Consider the following 18638-nt stretch of genomic DNA (forward strand, 5'->3'; position numbering starts at 1 on the left):
CACATCCCAAGCACAGGGTCACTCCAACATCTGATAAAATACATGGTTTTCTCTATGCTGTACTGGACAGCTGCAAGTGAATCAACTTTATGGTCTTACTCACTGTTTGGCCTATCTAATTTTTATGGTGCTTGCAATCTGCTCAAACATAGTTACTTTTAAATGCAACCTAAAAAGCTGCAGTACTCTGCAGTGCTCAGACCTTAACTATCTTCAACTTTATGGCCTGAAATAAAAAGTTCTCTCCCACTGAGCCACTCCTAGGAGGTTGTTAAAATTAAGGATAGTGTGTTAAAAATCTGTTACAACTTTTAATAGTAAGCTATAACCTGTGCACTTGGGGGTAAATGAACTTGCCAGTCTAGCTTTTGAATTCAGATACCTTTCAGATCTTTCCAGTCTCTGAGAGGTGTCTGCTCTTCATCTTCAGCTGGTTATCATGATGGAAATTATTCACTGGAGGAAAACGAAGAATTAAACATATACTGTAATACACTATGTTAGCTCAGATTAGGTAGGGTAGCTCAGTTACGAGATGTAATGAAGCCTTTAAAACACACGAATTTTACTTTTTACATAAATTAAACCACATTGATTTGGGGAAGCAGGTAATGCAACTGCATGCTCTTTCTTGGCTTTGTACTTGCTAGGCTACAGAAGTGGAGACACGGGAAAGAAGTAACCTGGAACACATTCACGGAGCAAGAAGGAATAGAAATAATAGTAGTGAATTGTTGGCTTCAGAGAACTGGCAATTTTTCCAAGACATTGGATCCTAATACACAAACATGTGGTATATAGTGAGATTTTAGATGCACATATATGTTTTCATATGCGTGAAGACTGTATTTAAGGCATTTTGTATAAACCTACTTACCTTCTGTGTTGCCCATGTTGTTTCCTCTCAGCAGATGTAATTGTTGTAGATGCCACAGCAGTTTATAAGCACCTGTAAGCTCATAAATCTTATGTGCTTAACTCAGAGATGTCTCCTCTTTGTATGCTTAAAAAGAGTACCTATTATCCATCACTTTATGGTGTAGCTATGCAAAAGAAAAAGCTACTGTACCAAGTCTGATGTCTGACAAAGCAGACACAGACCAGCCACAGAGTGACTGTTATCACAGAGAGCAAAACGGAGACTTGTGCACTATGTGGTGGACACTTCCTCAAGCTTAATCCCTTCCATGGATTCCCCAACTTCCACAGAAAAAAAGAATTAGAAAGAGATGACAAAATTTGTGTGATAGTTAAGATTTCTGAAAGAGCTCAACCAACCAGATAACCAATATCTTGGGCCCCTAACTTGGAGAAAGCCAAATTCCTTCAGAAGACTGAGGATGAATCCACCTTAGTAACCTCTCTTAGATCAGCTCAGGAGCACAGACATGATGGTGCCCACTTACTGCACTCTACTTCAAGCTGTATGTCCTTCCCACCCAAACAAGATTCAACTGATTCATACACTTATATAAGAATGAGCAATCAGTTTATAGGACAAGACTAGGGCTAGTGTGAAGCAAAACCATGAAAGAGATAAAGCATGGTCACTGGGTTCTCAGCACCAACAAGAAATTAATCTCTGTTGCAATGCAATGCTTTACTACTGTAGACATAAACATCTAAAGCACTGAATCACTTTTTGCTATGTATTTTTCAGTCATTACATCATATTTCACAAGAGGGTGAGACTAGTCTTTTCTCTTAAACTCACATAAGTGGAAATGCTCCTTCTTCTCCGATCTCTTTTTGTGTTTACATTTGAGTTACCTACACAACAAAGGAGTCTTTCATTTGATTAGAGATAAACTGTCCATGGCGAGTGGCTACAGTGTCTTTTGGCTTCTTTTGAATTCTGATATAAGCAGTCTCTCTGGCTATTCAGTTAAATACTCACATGGAATCTAGGATTCCTTTTTATACCCCTCTCTTATGCAGATTTGGGATGACCTTGTAATGAACTCAATGTCAGGTCACAATTATTTTAGCTGCAGATCAGTTGCTTAATAATAGTTTTCTCAGTCACGTAATCATGCAGGCAGTAAGGCTCAAATTTTCTGCCTACATATTAGTAGATTTAACCACTCCCATGTACTAAAAAAAAAAAGGGTGTTGATGTGAGATTTTCAATATTTGGATTTAGAGTATCTAAAGCATATAGAGAAGCATATACCTGCAAAATTAAATAGCTATATATCTGTAACTACTTACCAAATGTGCTTTTCTAAATCATATTCTGTTTGAAAGTCAAGCACCAGTACAGCCACTTCCTATACAGTGCAGGTAGGAGTTCACAGTGTTTTACCAAAATTAATTAATAGTCTAACTTTGAGAATATTCTAAGCCAATAGAACAAATTTATAGGATGCAATTGGCAAAACAAGTCACAGCTTTATTTTTAGCTGTATATTTTTAATGGATATGCATTTAGCCTGATTAAAAAGGGAGCATTTTTTTTTCTGATGAAATATTAAACATTCCATAAACAAAATGTTTGATTTTGAATATGATGCTATCAATCATTTTTAGTGTCAGAAATATTTATAATTTTAAATAGGACAATGCAGGGCTAAAGTGTTTTAAAAAATCCCAAACTAACAGGGTATGTTCCTGCCTTATAATAAATAATTGCTGAATGATGTTTATTAAAATTGGCTCTCAAGTGACAGTTAATAAATGCATAGTTCTCTTATGCATGCCAAATTCAGCACTCTGAAAACTTAAAAGCAGATAGATCAAAACAACTGAGATAAAAAAAGTCACAAAGACAAAACAGAGCAATGCCAGGAAGTGACAGGGAAATAATTCAGACTTAAAATTGACTTATTATTTAGCAACTTGTAACAACAATTTATAGAACTAAATTAGAGGATAATCAGAGTCTTTGTGATATTTTAGATATGCGATTTCTTTACTGTATATAGTTTGATCATACAGCAGAGGAATTCATATTTCGATATCCCCTTCAAAGAAGCAGAAAAAAATCCTGTACCACATTCCAGCTTCCAGGTTACATTCATTCATGGTTAATGCATGAAGGAGGGAAAAAGGGATACAATACAATTCATTATTAATCTACTCTAATGAAAACCCCTGAACATTTCTTCAGTCTTTGGAGAAATTAGACTGTCTACCTGTGTGGTGCATTTAATACTAGCACATATTCCCAGACCACACCTACACTTAGCTGCTCAAATACTGGATTTAACAGGCTCTCTGTCTATTACTGTAATCACTTCATTGGCCTTTTGATGATGCATAGTTTTGGTGTGATGATGGAGAAATTTGTTTCTGCTTTGTATTTTCACCTCTATTTCCAAAAGGTGAAGGGCAGAATTTTTAATCAAGGAGCAGTTTATCTTTAATTATGAAAAATATAATTAGGCATTATCACCTAATTGCAGTTACTGATGGAGAAAGTCATATTTTCAAAAGTAGTGACCCATGATGTATTATCACTCTACTATTTACCACATAATGCATCTGTGTTTGTGTCTGGCAGCTAGCCAGCAAAAATTAGAAGGTAATCAACACGCTTCTTTACAGTGCGGTCACCAAAGTCACTGACTCCATAGCCATGAGCGAACAGGAAGGTCAAGATGGGATGCCCAAACAGAAACCTTTCTTTAGAAATAATTACATTTAACCCCTCTGTTAAGATATCAAATGATACTTGAAATAACCCTATAGAAAAAAGACTTCGCAAAATAGGTTAGAATAACTGTGCTATACATCTGGTGTTCAGTTAAAAAACAGTTTAATGTCTCAAGGCACCACCACGGTAGAATTTTATACCTGCATGTAATCATCTAATACACTACTGTACAGTTAAGGTAATGTATTAATAAATAGCTTGTGCAATTTAGGGAAGCAATCTATAAAGGAATGTTAGATATACAGTAGGCACATGTACTATAATACAAATAGAAAACAAAATCCCTAGAAAAAGCATGCTGAGCACCTTTGTGGTATAGGTTGAGTTTCTTATTCTAACCACTATGGAAATCTTAACTTAAAAAAGGTAAAATTGAATCCTTATAATAACTGCTTACTTAAACTGATTTTCCTGGGCTCTAGGTCACAGGATCACTCTTAGGGACAGAGGGTTCTGGTACTGGCTGTAGAGGGCTATCTTGCTCATTCAGTTGTGCATTCAAGTTTTCAGAAGTTAGAAGAGAGGAATTAAAAACAATTTCACTTAAGTCTGATTTTATGGATACTAGATGTGGTTCTGGAAAATTCGATGGTTCTTCTACTAACACTTGTGTATTTTCTCGTGTCATCCCCATATCCGATGGTGACTTTCTTTTCATTCTTGTGTATGATTTGTCTAAATTCTCCATGCCTTGATCAGTTTTCTGAAATCGCCCGAAGAACCAGATGAAGAAACCAAACAACACAAAAGCCAGCAAACTTGGAATAAAAGCCAGGCATTTGACATCAAGGCTAGAGCCTATGTATCTGCTGTGCAAGAACATGTCTCCTTCAGCATAGGTCCTGTTGGTCAACGGGTTAGTGTTATTGGATCTCCATTCCCAAGATAACTTAGTCCTGTTAAGATCTTTCAAGCTTTCTGAGTCCTTCACTGTGTAGATCTTCTGTCCAGGGCCAATATATTGACCATATTCATGAGGTTTGTAAAATATTTGGTTCTTCCACATATTTAGATCCAAGATTAAAACCAGAAAGATAATTCCGTAGTTAAACCATTTGCCTGTATTGGAAAAAGAAGGTTCTGTCATCTGACACATCCATTTCAGAAGCACAACAGATATAATAATATATAAACACTACTCAGAGAAAAAAAAAATCTTTTCTTCATTAACCTGTAAAAAAGATCTAATAAAAATTTCATCATAGCTAAATTTATGCTGAATATCCCTTACTGTTTCACAATTATATCTGAGTGCATAATAAAATCATTTTGCAATGCACAGCACTATGTCAACTGAATTTGCACTGCAGCGTGTAGGTGACCTGTTAGTTAGACCATTAATTGATGCAAACAATAAACTTAAAGGATATTAATTTCAAGACTTTAAAAATACTCAGGTAGAAATTCTTGAAAAGGCCATGTCTTATAGAACTGTTCATATGCCAGGAATGTCTGAGGTAAGACTTTTTGAGGGGATCAGTAATTATGCAAATTTTACATGTAGATAAATTCTTTAATATACTACCCATTGGGCCCAAGCATACGAAGGTGGAAACTACTGGATAAACTGTGAATTAGGGTTATTACTTTCTCAGAATAAAAAGATCAGCAGTGACTGATTTTAGGTTTGGGAGGCTGTTCAACTTAGTTTTACCTATAGTCATTATGGTGGAAAACTCCACATAACGATTCAGAGTCTACAGTCCTGGAGGAGAAAATGTTTCTCTTCTGATTACTTGAGAGATGTAAATTTACTCTTTTGCATCCTCCAGGTATGCAAAATATATAAAAGATAACTCAGTGCAATAGCAAAGCTGGCCCAGCTTTCAGCAGGGCATTGGACCTTCATCTGTCCCCTTTAAAATGAGTTACTCTATGATTCTGAAAAACAAAGAATACAAAAGCAAAAATCATAGTTTTAAGCATTTCTGACATATTAGCTGAACATGTTAAGAGCTTATCTGAGCAGGGATGGTGGCAACCACCCCAAACCCACCAAATATACATTTCATTAAAGATGTATTAGGATTGAGGATTTGTGACTACAACTTACCACAACACTGGGTGGAAGGATATTCAATGAGGAATGTCCTTGCTGCTGATGAATAACATTTTCCTATGCTTTAATATTTAATTAATTGTGTTTAATTGAAACAAATTCGTTAATTGTGATACCAGAGCAGCAGATTAGCATGCTCTAATCATATCAGAGAAGCCACAGAATGACTTCTGTCACAGCTTTACAAAGAATAAACAGATTTGAGTTCCTGAAACCCTGTGTATTGAAGTTGTACCGTGGACCAGAATCCTCTAGGGTAAGTCCTTGTAATTTCAGCAATTGTTCTTTAATGATCCTCTTCAATCTAGGTTATACTTAGTTGGAAAATGGGTAAGAATGATAATTCTACTGTTATTGTCACCACTCAGAAATCAAACTACACTGTTTACATAATTCCTTAATAACTCTTCTAGCTTTATACTGTGCTTTCATTAATGTTATATTTCATTATATTGGACCTGTTGAAGGAGTGAGTTTAGGAAAATACAGTTTTAGATAAATATAATCACATTTTAGAATGTTTAACTTCCTTAAATCAACACCAAGACACTGCAGATGATGACACAATATGAAATATAATAAAAACTAGCTAGTTTAATGTCAATTCCTATGGATTTCTGCTATACATTTTTTGTGTTTCTCTCCATCACAATAACCTTAGCTTCTCCATCAAAGCATGACCTTTCAAAAAACAGAGTCAGGAAATATTTTGCATTGTGTGTGCTGATGAGCTGGTTGGGACACGCACATTCACTGATCAGTTGGCTACTGTCAAACAAGATACACTGATTTCTACATGCTTTTCCTCAGCTAGGCACAAGCTTAGATGATTCTTTATTCCTAACCACTGTGTCTTGGGAAACTATGGGAAAATATCTTTCATATTCCTACTCTCTGAGAAATATTTTTGAGATTGAGATTGAAATATTTTGAGATATTTTTGAGATCGTCACTGGATTCAAAACCTGGCTGAAGATGATTAGCTGAGAGATGGGTAAAACACTGAGACTAACCCATTTACAGAATATAATCATACAATCCTCATTTCCTTAGGAAACGAGTCTAAAAACAGATGAGAAAGAAACACAAGTATTAGAACAATTACCTACCCACAACCACTTTGAATGAGAAAAATAATTTACTGTGTTCATAACTTCCTTCCTGTTTTATGGTTGTCCAAGTACCCTTGGACATTTTATGGAACAAATATTCGTTATCAAATATTCCTCTGTATTTCTATAAGAATGTAACACCCCTTGTGGTAATGCCCCAAAGTTAATTTCCTAAGACACATTTCTTTCCCAGGAAAATGTATTATCAACCTGCCTGGAGAAACTGTCTTCCATTTTGTTTTTTTTATTGGCTCATTCAGAAACATATATTTGGGACTTCGTGATTCTCGCAGAGCCAAGACAGATGACACTTCAGAGAGAACTGCTAGTTAGGAGAGATAATGGGAAGTTAGAAAAATCATATAGGACCAATATTGCTCTTTCCTTTCAGACTGACAGAGCACGAGTGAATATGCGTAGGGAGAAGACAGGCAATTGAAAAGAGCAAAACTCTAAGCACAATATTAAGATGCCCTTTATAAAGGCTGAAGGGGACTGTTATCTTGAATGCAGGCTTTAGGTATGACTTAGAGGACTTAGAATGAGAACTTTGATTCAAAACTGAACTACATGGCGTATCTTACATATGATCTTACATATGATGGCACTTAGTGGATTTCACAGCAATTAGCTATCAGCTGTGTGACCATGTTGTCTTAAATAGTACGTTCGAAACAACACAACAAAGGAGACTTCAGAGGACAGCCTGCTGCTGCTGCTGAAGCTGACCAGGAAGCTAGCAAAAAACATGGAAAATATAGATAGTTAGATTCCTGATGTTAGGCTTCATGTCTTACCTGCCCTGCATTGCGATTTCATAATTGTTAATCTAATCTAAAATGGATTCTAAGACCCCTCTAATATCAAGAATTAAAAGTACTGCTTGTTACAAAAGGGATGTTCTGCCTGTTTTATTCAAAGCATGAACTTGAAACCGCCTCAGTCACCTCCTAGATGAAAACAGACAGGCAGAACAACAGCCTTAAACTCCACTAATTGTATCACTAGGGTCAGTGGGATTATAAAGGTACTTGGATAAATAGCTTAGATGAAGACACCCAGGTTAATTAAGATGAAGCTTACCCTGCATGTCTATGTGTCAGCTGCCTTGAGACATGTCTATGTCAGTGGTGGACCTGCTCAAAACTCCTTGAATTTCTCATTTCTGGACAATTTTTACACAAACTGCATCACTGTCACACTCCTCTCTGAGCTCTGATTTTTCCTTTGCTTTTGAAAAGTGTTGTCACCAGAAGAAACACTGTACTTCAGAAATAGTCCCCCTCTAACCATCTATGAACACAGTGACATCTTCCTACTCCCACTCAGTATTCCCTGTAGCCAAGACTGTGTTAAAATCCTTAGGCACAAAAGTAGTTACTGGGAGCTCATGCTGTCCTGGTTGCTTCTGGGACACAGTGACTGCTGCTCTCTATCCCTGTTCTGAGACTTTGTGCAGCTCTACTGGAGTGTGCAACAGCTGAGGAAGACCAGGTTATGAAGAAACCCAGACAGCTGTGTAGAAATGATACATATTCCTCACTTGCTGCTATTCCAAAAACATGGAAGATTCTGGAAATACCACTGAACCAAGAAGCCTGGAAATCTCCACTGGCAAGCATGTATTTGATGATAATTCCCCAGGAAAATTTATGAATTTTATGGTATGGATCTATTTTTATCCTTACATATATAATTTCTCATATATAAAATATAAAATGATATATACAATTATTTTCTATCACAACTTAAATTAAACAAAATGTTAGTGTGATTTACAGCAAACTTTAAGTTCTTTCATGCCATACATGAATACAGTAAAGGAATACAGGTTGATCAGCATAAGAAATGGATTTGGCAAATCAGAAGTCCTAAATTTTGAAAGGCTACAGCCACTCCTGACTTATCACTTTGCACACAGACCAGCTTAAGTCTCTAGTTCTGCAGAGAGACAGAATATATATATGCAATATAAATATAAATTAGTCACAGATATTCATTTCCTAAAAAATAAAATTGTTTTTCAACACTTTAAATTTCATTACAGAAGAAAAGTGGAAAGGAAAAACTGAGTCACACACTGAGGTCTTCATTTCATGTGTTCTCTAATCAATACTTTTCTGTAGGATCAGTGCAGTTATTGATCTAGGATTAGTTCAGCTGCAGGGATGTCTACATGGCCAAGAACACTGCCATATACCTAGCACTATTTAGCCTTATTTTTTCTCACAGACTGAACTTGAGAAGAATAGAGCAGTAAAATCAGCTCTGAAGACTGGAAGGCCAGTCAAACACAGTTAATACAAATTTCAGGAAACTGAAGAAAATATATATATATATATTCTTATATATGTATATATATATTCTTATATATATATATATTCTCAGACTTTGCAATGGAAGTGACATGCTAAATCAGGTGCTAAAATAGGTCGTGACACTCAGACCTAGACACCTCTTCCTAAGCTTTGAAACCTAAACCCACTATTTGAGGATGAAAATTGCATCCCTATTTTCCAAGAAAACACAGCTGTTGAACAGTGTTGTATCCTAGTGGCTAGGGCAATAACAGAACAGGAAATCCTGGCACTAGGACTACCCCCAACTACGGTGGTTTGTAGGCATCTTATAGGAATATATTCTTAATATTAGTCTACAGGGAATTGTTGCTTAGATAGGCAAGAAGGCTCTCTCCCTACCTGGCCCACTAAAGGCAACTATGCACTGCATCACTGCATGCAAATCCAGGGGACAGATTCAAATTGGTTTTTTTTTTTTTTTTTTAGAAAGGTACCTATACCTGCCAGACTGAATAAGATGTTTGAACTGTGCTCATTTTTAAAGAGGTCATTAAGGTCTACAAGGAGGTTAATCAATCAGTCAGAACTGCAACTGAATTGCTGGGTACCTGAGGAAGAGCCTCAGGTCCAAATATTTCAAAACAGCTTCTGATTCTGCAGCATTTTTTGTTTGTTTTATGTCCACTGAGTAACAGAGCAGTCATGTCCTCCAAACATGTCCCTCATGTAGAGCCAGTCCTCAGCATTTCTTCTGAGGTCAAGAGGAAATGTAAATATCCCAATTATTAAAGCCAGACTGAAGTGGCCTCATGATGAGAAACCACAGCCAGAGAGAAGAGTTGAAAATGTTGACTTTCAACACTTATCTCAATTGTGATTTGTGTATAAAATCATTCAGACACCTTTGTAAAACATTCAGGCATCTTTCAAACATTCATTTCTGCTGTGTTAGTGTTATTAGCTAGATACATACATAGACCACTCAGACGAAATAAGCAGCAAACCTGAGATTTTGTCAGTCTGTGTGCATGGACAGCTTTGTTTTTACCTCTAACCTTTCTGTTTTTGCCCACAGGCTCCCTCAGATGTTTGCGTAGGCAGCGCTTGGCCTGGACCGAGACACAGCCTTGGTTCAACTCCACAAGTCAGCTTTGCTAGTCACTTGACGGCCATGAAGGGAACAATTCCACCTTTAGGTGGAAGGGCACACTGGCTAGATAAGGACTCAGAAATGCATTTATAAATGGTCCAAAAAAAAAAAAAAAAAAACCACTCCCATCTGTTTTGATTCCTAAACCTTAACAATTCCTATCTGAAACTTATCCACATACTTGATAGCAGATGCTCTTGGATCTCCAGTGCTGCTATTAAAGGATACGAACAAGGCCTTTGAGTGCCTTTCAACAATGAAAGAATCTGAAGTAACAAAATTTACTTTTAAGCATCACAAATTTCCCTGGGTATTACAGAAACTAGGCTAGACTGTGTATTTTCATAAACAGCAGCCTAAGAATGAAAACACACACACACTGTAGTGAACCATCTGTCAAGGGAAATCCAGATGAGCTAAGCAGATGCAGGAATTCAAGTCATTTTTGATGTTCAAAGATAAAAGCAAGTATGAAAACAGGATAAAATTATTTAATACTGACTAGATGCTTGCTAGAAGTTCCTAGATGCAAAGAAATTGCATCTAGGTGTGCCTGCTTGAGCAGGAAGGTTGGACTAGATGATCTGTAGAGGTCCCTTCCAACCTTAAATATTCTGAAATATTCTGAAATATTCTGAAATTCTGAATATTCTGAAATATTCTGAATATTCTGAAATATTCTGAAATATTCTGAAATTTAAGCAAGATGAGGCATTCAGTTTCCAGTAAAAAAAAAAAAAAAAAAGATACGCCTGTGATGGTAAATTTAAAAATACACTGAAGCCTATCAGCTACAAGCTGAAGATGTTGCTTCAACATTGCTACCTATTTACAAGATTCAGAAATCAAAAGTCAGGCCTAAGAAAGCATATGAGCTAAAAACAATATAGTTAGTACCGTTTACCTGGTTTATTTTAGACAGCTATTAAGAAGTAATTAAGAAGTAAAAGCTATTTAAGAAGTAATTCTGCAATCATGAGGTATATTTTTAAAAATATGAAAGTCTGAATTCTCACATAATCGCTGAATCCAGAATCTGACACTAGAAGAAAAAAAAAAAAGCGACTGTCTTAAGACTTGTGAGAGCTGGCAACCCAGATCATGTAACTGTGAAATCCTTCATCTGTACTAAACTTACACAAAGCCTGTGAGCACACAGCAACAGAAGTGATGTTTAAAGCACTGCCCCTCTCTGAATGAAGCTGCCTCTTCATGGTACTGTTGCTTATTAGAGCAATCCAGCCCCAAACAGAGCCCTGCTCAGGGCAGTCCTAGGGCTGCTCTCATTTGTATCAAACAATAGTGACCAAAACAGATTGAAAAAGAACAAAGCTCACAAAACATAAAAGTTTTCAGGAAAAAGATAGCAAATGGGTGTCTCAGACATGTTTTCTTTGTCCTTGTTCTTTGGAGTAGAGGAGGGGGTCAGTATTGGAAATCAGGATGTGGGTCATAATTTTGTGCTTTGATTTCATCCCTAACGTATATACTGACATAAATGATATTGAGATCTTAGTCTTTACTTCCTCCTTGTTATTAGTGAGAAGCAATATGATTAAATTTAACATTCTTGATCCCAAGTATTAAACAAGACTTAAATAGAACAGTGGTTTTTACCTTCCTGCCATTATCAATGTCCTGTCCTCATGTCATCTGGAGCATGTGCACTACTCTCTCCTCTCATTATAGATTGGATTATATTCACCTTGTTATATATATTGAACCAGTTCTTTTTTAAAAAAGCTCCTTGACTTGAATAGAAAATTAAAAGTATCTACCAATCCACACAACATAGAGCTTGAAATGATCCAGGATGATATCCTAACCTAAGACAAGAACTGATGGCAAAAACAGATGGTTCAAGCAAAACTTACCCAAAGGGAGGTTCTTGTGCCATGTGTTATGGCTGTTTATTAGATCTCCTAAAGGATGGTGTAGCACTGAGATAAAACAGGCACTCAGTAGACGGAGTACGTGACATGCAATCAAATGGATTGATTTGTCTAGTGAATCTAATAAATGAATCTTGTTAATGCTGAGCAGGGAAAAATATTCTTCAGCTCCTATTCATTAGCTCATCCTCATTAAAGAATGCCTTCTCACCAAAAAATCAGAAAGGCCTACACTACTCTCTGCAGAGGACTCTACAATGCATAAATATTGCTTTTTTTTTGTTGCTCTATTTTCAAACAGCAACACTGCTAGTAATTTTAATTCCAGTCGCTAATTTATGTTTTCTGCTGTTGCTTATTCTTTGATCTTCTCTGAGTATCATTATCATCCCCAATTTTTCTACAATGCAAAATGTTTTGTCTTTGCCCTTTAGTATATCTTATACTAGCCATTGTTTTTCACCTACTTTAGTTCTATCTGTACTTCTGATATTTGATGACACAGCCAACTGCAGCATACCTCAGCCATTGCTCATACTACTCGGTTCATCCATTCACTGGAGGTCATTTGGGACGTTTGTAGGATTGAGCCCCTCCAAAGTCATTCTTTAATATTGAGAAGCAGAAAAAATCTTTTTGTCATCTCTGACTACTGTGACTCTATTTCATGTCAAATATTTTATGCTTATATATTCTTCTTCTCCTTCCCTTTTTGCTCAAGATTTGATCACCTTCAGAGACCCGCACTTTCGTCACCAGCACACCCCATCACTCGCTTCACATTTTCTAGTCACTGACCATGAGATCATTACCTTTTTCACTACATCCTCTTCCATAAACCACCAATGGCTCAAACAATCTCACACATAGGCTCAAGTTCTTTTTTCTTATTCCTAGTTGTCTGCTCTCTCTGCATTCCAACAGAGTTCCAGCTTCACAAAAACTTTCTGTTTTCAAGTGACCCATTTGCCTGCTCTCATCCAACAGCCAGCAGGTAACGTTTGTGCCTGTTTTCTTATATGGTTTTCAATTTGACCACTCAGATTTCTGCCTCCTCTGCTAAGAACACCTTCTCTAAGTTTTCAGTCTCAGTCTAACTTAACTATCTGGGGTTCATCGTTGTTTCCTCCTTGACACATTTTCTTCTCTTAGCATTTGCAGCCTCATGAGTTTATGGCTCCCTTACTAGTCCCTGGCTTTATAATTTCATCTTTGAATTCTCCTTTTGTCCATGCTCTGCAGAAGTTGCAGAGTTGCCTCTTTGGATGTTCTCATGTATCTTTTTCCCTTGCAGTTTCATGTCTTATGATTGTTTCTTATTAGCAGTTAAAGACCACTGTCAATTCATATCTGTTTTTTTTCTCTGTATAGTATACAATGTCCTTCTCTCTCTCAGTAAGATATCCTCCTGCACTGCTTGAAGCTAAAACCAGAACATTTATCCCTATTTAACCTTCTTCTCTTTTTCATTCATCATTGTTACTAAAATAGCTTATCTCAGCATGCAAGGATTGGGTCCTTTATATCTATATTTGCCATCCATTTGAATATCTATACTCCTACCCTATTGGAGGTTATTTAGCTGTCTGCTTCTGGTAAGGTGACCGATAGAAGTGTGGCTATGAGTGGCCTTTGCCACTGAAGTTATGAAAAGATATTAGCATAAATCATAGCAAAAGCATTTAAAAGCATAAGAGATTTTAAAATGAAATAAGCTGCTAATTCCCCTGGAGGGTAGTTTTAGATAAAAGATCCCTGAAGCTTACAGTAGGTATTACTTAGTGTCACAAGAAGATGCTGAAATCCATGAAGAACAGCAGGTCTCTTTGGTTTACATGATACAGATTCCTCTTTCCCTGAGGTGTTTGCACACATGCATGTACATGTATGTATATTTGTATTTGTGTCCATAAATAGCTGGACAGAAAGATAGATAGCAAATGTGTGAGTGAGGACAGAAAAGGATGTGTCTAAGGACATATTAATATACATTTACTAAATGGAAATAGTTAACTATGTGACTGCACCACAGTTGTAAGATTACATACCTGTTATATGTATGTGATATTCTTCTTTGAAGATCTTTTGGAAGTAAGGTACTTTAAGTTGCATATGTGCAGATGGCAAACCCGGGAGATTCACTTCAACATCACCCATAAAGTGTGGAAACTCCCAGTCCTGTTAAAGAAAAAAAATAGAAGAGCTTAAATATAAACTTCCACAATAGATTTTTGCCCTTGAAAATGATTTAACTTAATAAAGAGAAGGGATTTTTGCCCTTGAAAATGATTTAACTTAATAAAGAGAAAGGATACTGTCATGCTTTTCTTTTTAAGTCTCCCATTATTAGATTTTTTTTAACTTTGACTGAATCACTTGAAATAGTATATCTTGTTTATATTAGATAATGCAATATAATTTTGACTTCAACTGCATATAATTATCTGTTTAAAAATTCACTTCTGAATAGGAATAATGAACCTACTGTACCAGCTGATAATAAAAAATTACCTAAATATGCAAATACCTACATGATGCACTATGAAAAACTGAGAACAGGTTTACCATGCACCTATTACAGCAATTTTGCAATATTAATTACAGCTTCAGTGAATAATTTGGGTGAAAAAAAATACATATAAGAAATTGGCAAAGATGACTTGACCTTCCAAATGTTTGTATTCTGCCTGTTGGGCATTTTCAGCATTAGGCCTTAATACAGCTACGTGAATGCTTCTTGCAAGCGAAGGTCTTCAACGTAACCTGCCTGAGTCAGTCCAGGTACTGTTTGCTCCACTGCTATATTTCAGGTGAGAAAGTAAACGTGGAGCCCCTTTTAACTATTATTGTGTGTATCTTGGTAGCACATAGCAAACCAGCTGAGAAGGGGTGGAATTTAATGGAACTTTTCATTTGGTTACCTGCGTGCCACATCAGTCACTTCAAAGCGGGTATTATAGCACGGTTCATTACAGCCCAAACTGAAAGCCTAGCAATACTGCTGGGAACATTATAATTACTGCCTGAGTGGCTACTCTGTGAGCTGCAGAGTGTTGGAGAGCTGCTGTGAAAAATATACTGGCCCTGCTCCCATGCACACACCTGGATTTCCAAGCCACAAGCTAATGCCATGTGCAGCCAGCATCTGAAGTACTAGAGCAAGATAAAGGACTCTGAAATGCTAGAGCCCTGTAAACGGCTTGTGCTTCCTCTGCATGAAAACCACCCCAGTGTAGTCCTCTCTCCAAGAGAACCAATTCCCATTTTCTTCAGTTTTCTGAGGCTGGAAACATTCCTACCAGGCATGGGCAATGAGAAAAAATATATTTGAAACTAAGAATCATCTCTGAAAGATAAACCAGTATACATGACTTAACCTACAAGCACTGCTACACAACTCCAATGTTTTCTACAGAGGAAGGGAAATGGAAGACCAAGTTTTAGTAGCCAGGGGCATTACATGGCCATAATACTAACAGCAGCTGATTTGTGCTAACAGATTGTGACATGGAATTAAAAGGATTAAAAGAAGTATAAGCAATGAGAAATCCTCTGTACCCGGTTCTCCGTGTTCACAGGGACACTGGAGTTACAGAAAGTGCTGATGCACAGAGAGATAAATAAGGGTGCGCACTTCTTTCTTTATCACTAATGCAGCACATGTGAGATATGGTAATGACTGCCCAGCTGCACAGTCTCTTACATTGCACCTGCAACCATCCCCTTATACTTGGTACACATTGAAAACTGCTCCAAGATTAATATTTTATGGGTATGTGTTCTCCATTTACAATTTCACTTACCCAGGATACACCTCTAAACTTATGTCTTGTTTCACCTCATATGAACGCTTCCCCTGACAGAAAAAAATGTTACATATCCTTGAAGAAAAACAAATAGAGATCTCTGCACTCTGCATACGTATATGAGAAATAAGTAAACGTGATCATAAATTTGACCTCCTGCTCTAACCTTTGCAAGCGCTCATACTGTTTTAACTCTTTTGCTGGCTTACTGATAAAATTTCTCTGAACAGAATTTGCATTAAATTGTCTTTACATCATATTTTTGTGAAAATTTTTCCTTTTTTTGCCCCTTATCTACATGCATATTGATAATGAGCAAGTAGAACATCAGCTCCGTTAGGTCTGCAGTTTATCTTATTATTTGTCTCAATGGGCAGCTACTGAGACTGGAACATTTTTCATCAAGAAGAACCCAAAACAGAAAAAAATCAGTCCTAGTGCAAGGTGCTGCTGTTTGCACTACACAAAAGAGAGAAGAACTCTCCAGAAAATACATATCTGACACTCCAAACTGCAGCTACCTTTCACTTGTACCTTGTTCCACGCTTTCTACATATTCACCATACAGTGAATATGTAGAAGTTCACAGTGTGAAGTTTGTCTGAACTGCACAATGACCTTTTTATCCCGTAGTTTTGATATGGTATTGACAATGCTAGCGAGACCCCCAGGGCTCTGTACCTTCTGAGTTCACAGAAACCATCACCAGCATGTTCCTGCAGGTGGGGATGGCTTGTGGCAACGCTCTCCCCCACCAGCATGAAACTCCTCTCCTCACGACCCCGGGGAGCAGGGCAGGGATGAACATGGCCTCAGTACAAGCACAGACACCAAGAAACACCTTCCTAACAATTTTAACTATATTGCTGTTGCCATTGTTACTGAAAATTCTTCTGCACACAAATGTCCTTTTTATGCAATAATTAGATCTTACCTAGTAGTAATTCTTGGGTGAAGCTTGGATAAGAAAGATTTCAGCTATGCTAACGGGAAGTTCCTGACAGTATCTATAAGGTGCGTTTCCTCTTTGCCAGGAAACAAGATTTTCAGTGTAACACCTCTAACAGTCTGATTATACGATCTGTTCTTTAAGAACAGTCCCACTGGAAATACAGAAATAACACAAAGCAAAATAAGGTAAAATAAAAGGCAATATTTTGAAGGCAGTGTTAAAAAATAAGAAACTGACAGAATGAGTTAAACCTACTGCCTTTCATGAAAGCACAGGCACAGCACTTAGGAAAACAAAGCTTCAATTTAGATGATTTAATATCCTTTGGGGCTTTCCTTCAGTCATAGCTTTGATAAATGAGCATGTGTGCTGTCCATGTATTGACACATCACCTGAGAACGCATCTCTATGTTATTATTAAGACAGCAGCAGATGACTATTAATTTTTCTGGCAAATGTCACTATCAGGATGTTAAATGTAAGCCCAACAAATGACAATTTTGCCGTGCAGATTTTAAGGAAGTGTTCTGTTATCAATATTTTCCTATTAGCAAACAACAAGAAATTTAATTCTACTGTCCTCAGGACAACCATTTTTTATGAAAGTCAAGGTGCCTAGTAGGAATAACCTGCATTATTTGTTAACAGGTCCCCTAACAGTTTCAATGTACAACCTCATAAACTCAAATGTTTCCCTCTTTGAAACAGATCTCGGATCATCATGTATTCATACACAATAATTTTCCTGTTTAGTCTCTGACCATCAATCTATGATAACTGTTCTTATTCAGTGCAAGAGTGATATATGTGATGTCCTTTAAGTTCTCAGCAGACAATTACATAAAGTTCCCTTGATCAGCTCCAATACTATTACTGATGTACCTGTACTCTGCAGTACCTATGGTCTCATTAGGAACAGGGCCAAAAATACCACATTTAGATTGTATCTGCCCTTACACAGTTCAAAAAACAGATCTCTACAGACATAGTTATTTTGCATTTGCATCCCTGCACCCCATGAACAGATTGTTTCTTCCTTAAATTCATCAGCACCAAATTTCTCGTATTCATCTAATTCAGCATTTTTCAGACTGGGGGTGGGCACAGAATATTTCTTGTCAGTCTGTGAAGAAGAAAACAACCCAGAGCAAGAAGGCTTAAATAGATATAGATATAGAAATAGAAGTCTACACCTTCACTGGCAAGTTTTGGGGGATGCACAGATCAAATGCTATTGACTGTTTCACTCGTAGGTAAAAGGCAGTCAGAGGATGAGTTTAAGATAGTTGAGGGGCTACAACAGACAAAGAGAGCAACTCTGATTTCCAGATGCTGTCTCATTAAATAGAAGCACAGAAGAAAAGTCTTGACTACTGCAAAAGAGATTGTATTTTGATTTTCTCTCCCCAGTTTTCAGTTCCTTAAGCCAAACAAATGCATACACTGTTTGCGGCGAGGTTGAGTCCTGGTTTAAGATACTGCACTTGTGCTGGAAGCACTAATATGGTACCTCTTTAGATATATTTGGTAATGGTACCTGAGCATCACAGCCAGGCTTCCTGATGCCACTGGCCCCTTCTCTGCTGCTGCTGGGGCAGAAGCAATGGCATTTGGGGAGGCAAACCCCTCAGCTCGGCTGCCAGCCCCTCTCTGAGCAGGGAAAACTGCAATAGGGTAGGTGAGCCTGGGGATAAAAGCTGAAAATGATTAAT

The 18638-nt window shown here is 37.2% G+C and overlaps 1 protein-coding gene across 2 annotated transcripts in view; it reads right to left on the minus strand.

Moving 5' to 3' along the window:
* Positions 1 to 2759: 2759 nt before the first annotated feature.
* Positions 2760 to 18638, minus strand: part of TMEM117 (transmembrane protein 117) — a 191816-nt gene continuing 175937 nt past the window's right edge. For both annotated transcript variants that reach the window (XM_026050284.1, XM_026050283.1), the window contains 2 exons: positions 14217 to 14346; positions 2760 to 4714 (listed from right to left, as the gene is read on the minus strand). In XM_026050284.1, the coding sequence (XP_025906069.1) occupies positions 4074 to 4714; positions 14217 to 14346 (771 nt within the window). In that variant the 3' untranslated portion in view covers positions 2760 to 4073. The remainder of the gene's footprint in view (positions 4715 to 14216; positions 14347 to 18638) is intronic.

This window comes from Nothoprocta perdicaria, unplaced genomic scaffold, assembly GCF_003342845.1.
Source record: "Nothoprocta perdicaria isolate Ctin4 unplaced genomic scaffold, notPer1 scaffold_67, whole genome shotgun sequence".
Lineage (NCBI taxonomy): Eukaryota > Metazoa > Chordata > Aves > Tinamiformes > Tinamidae > Nothoprocta > Nothoprocta perdicaria.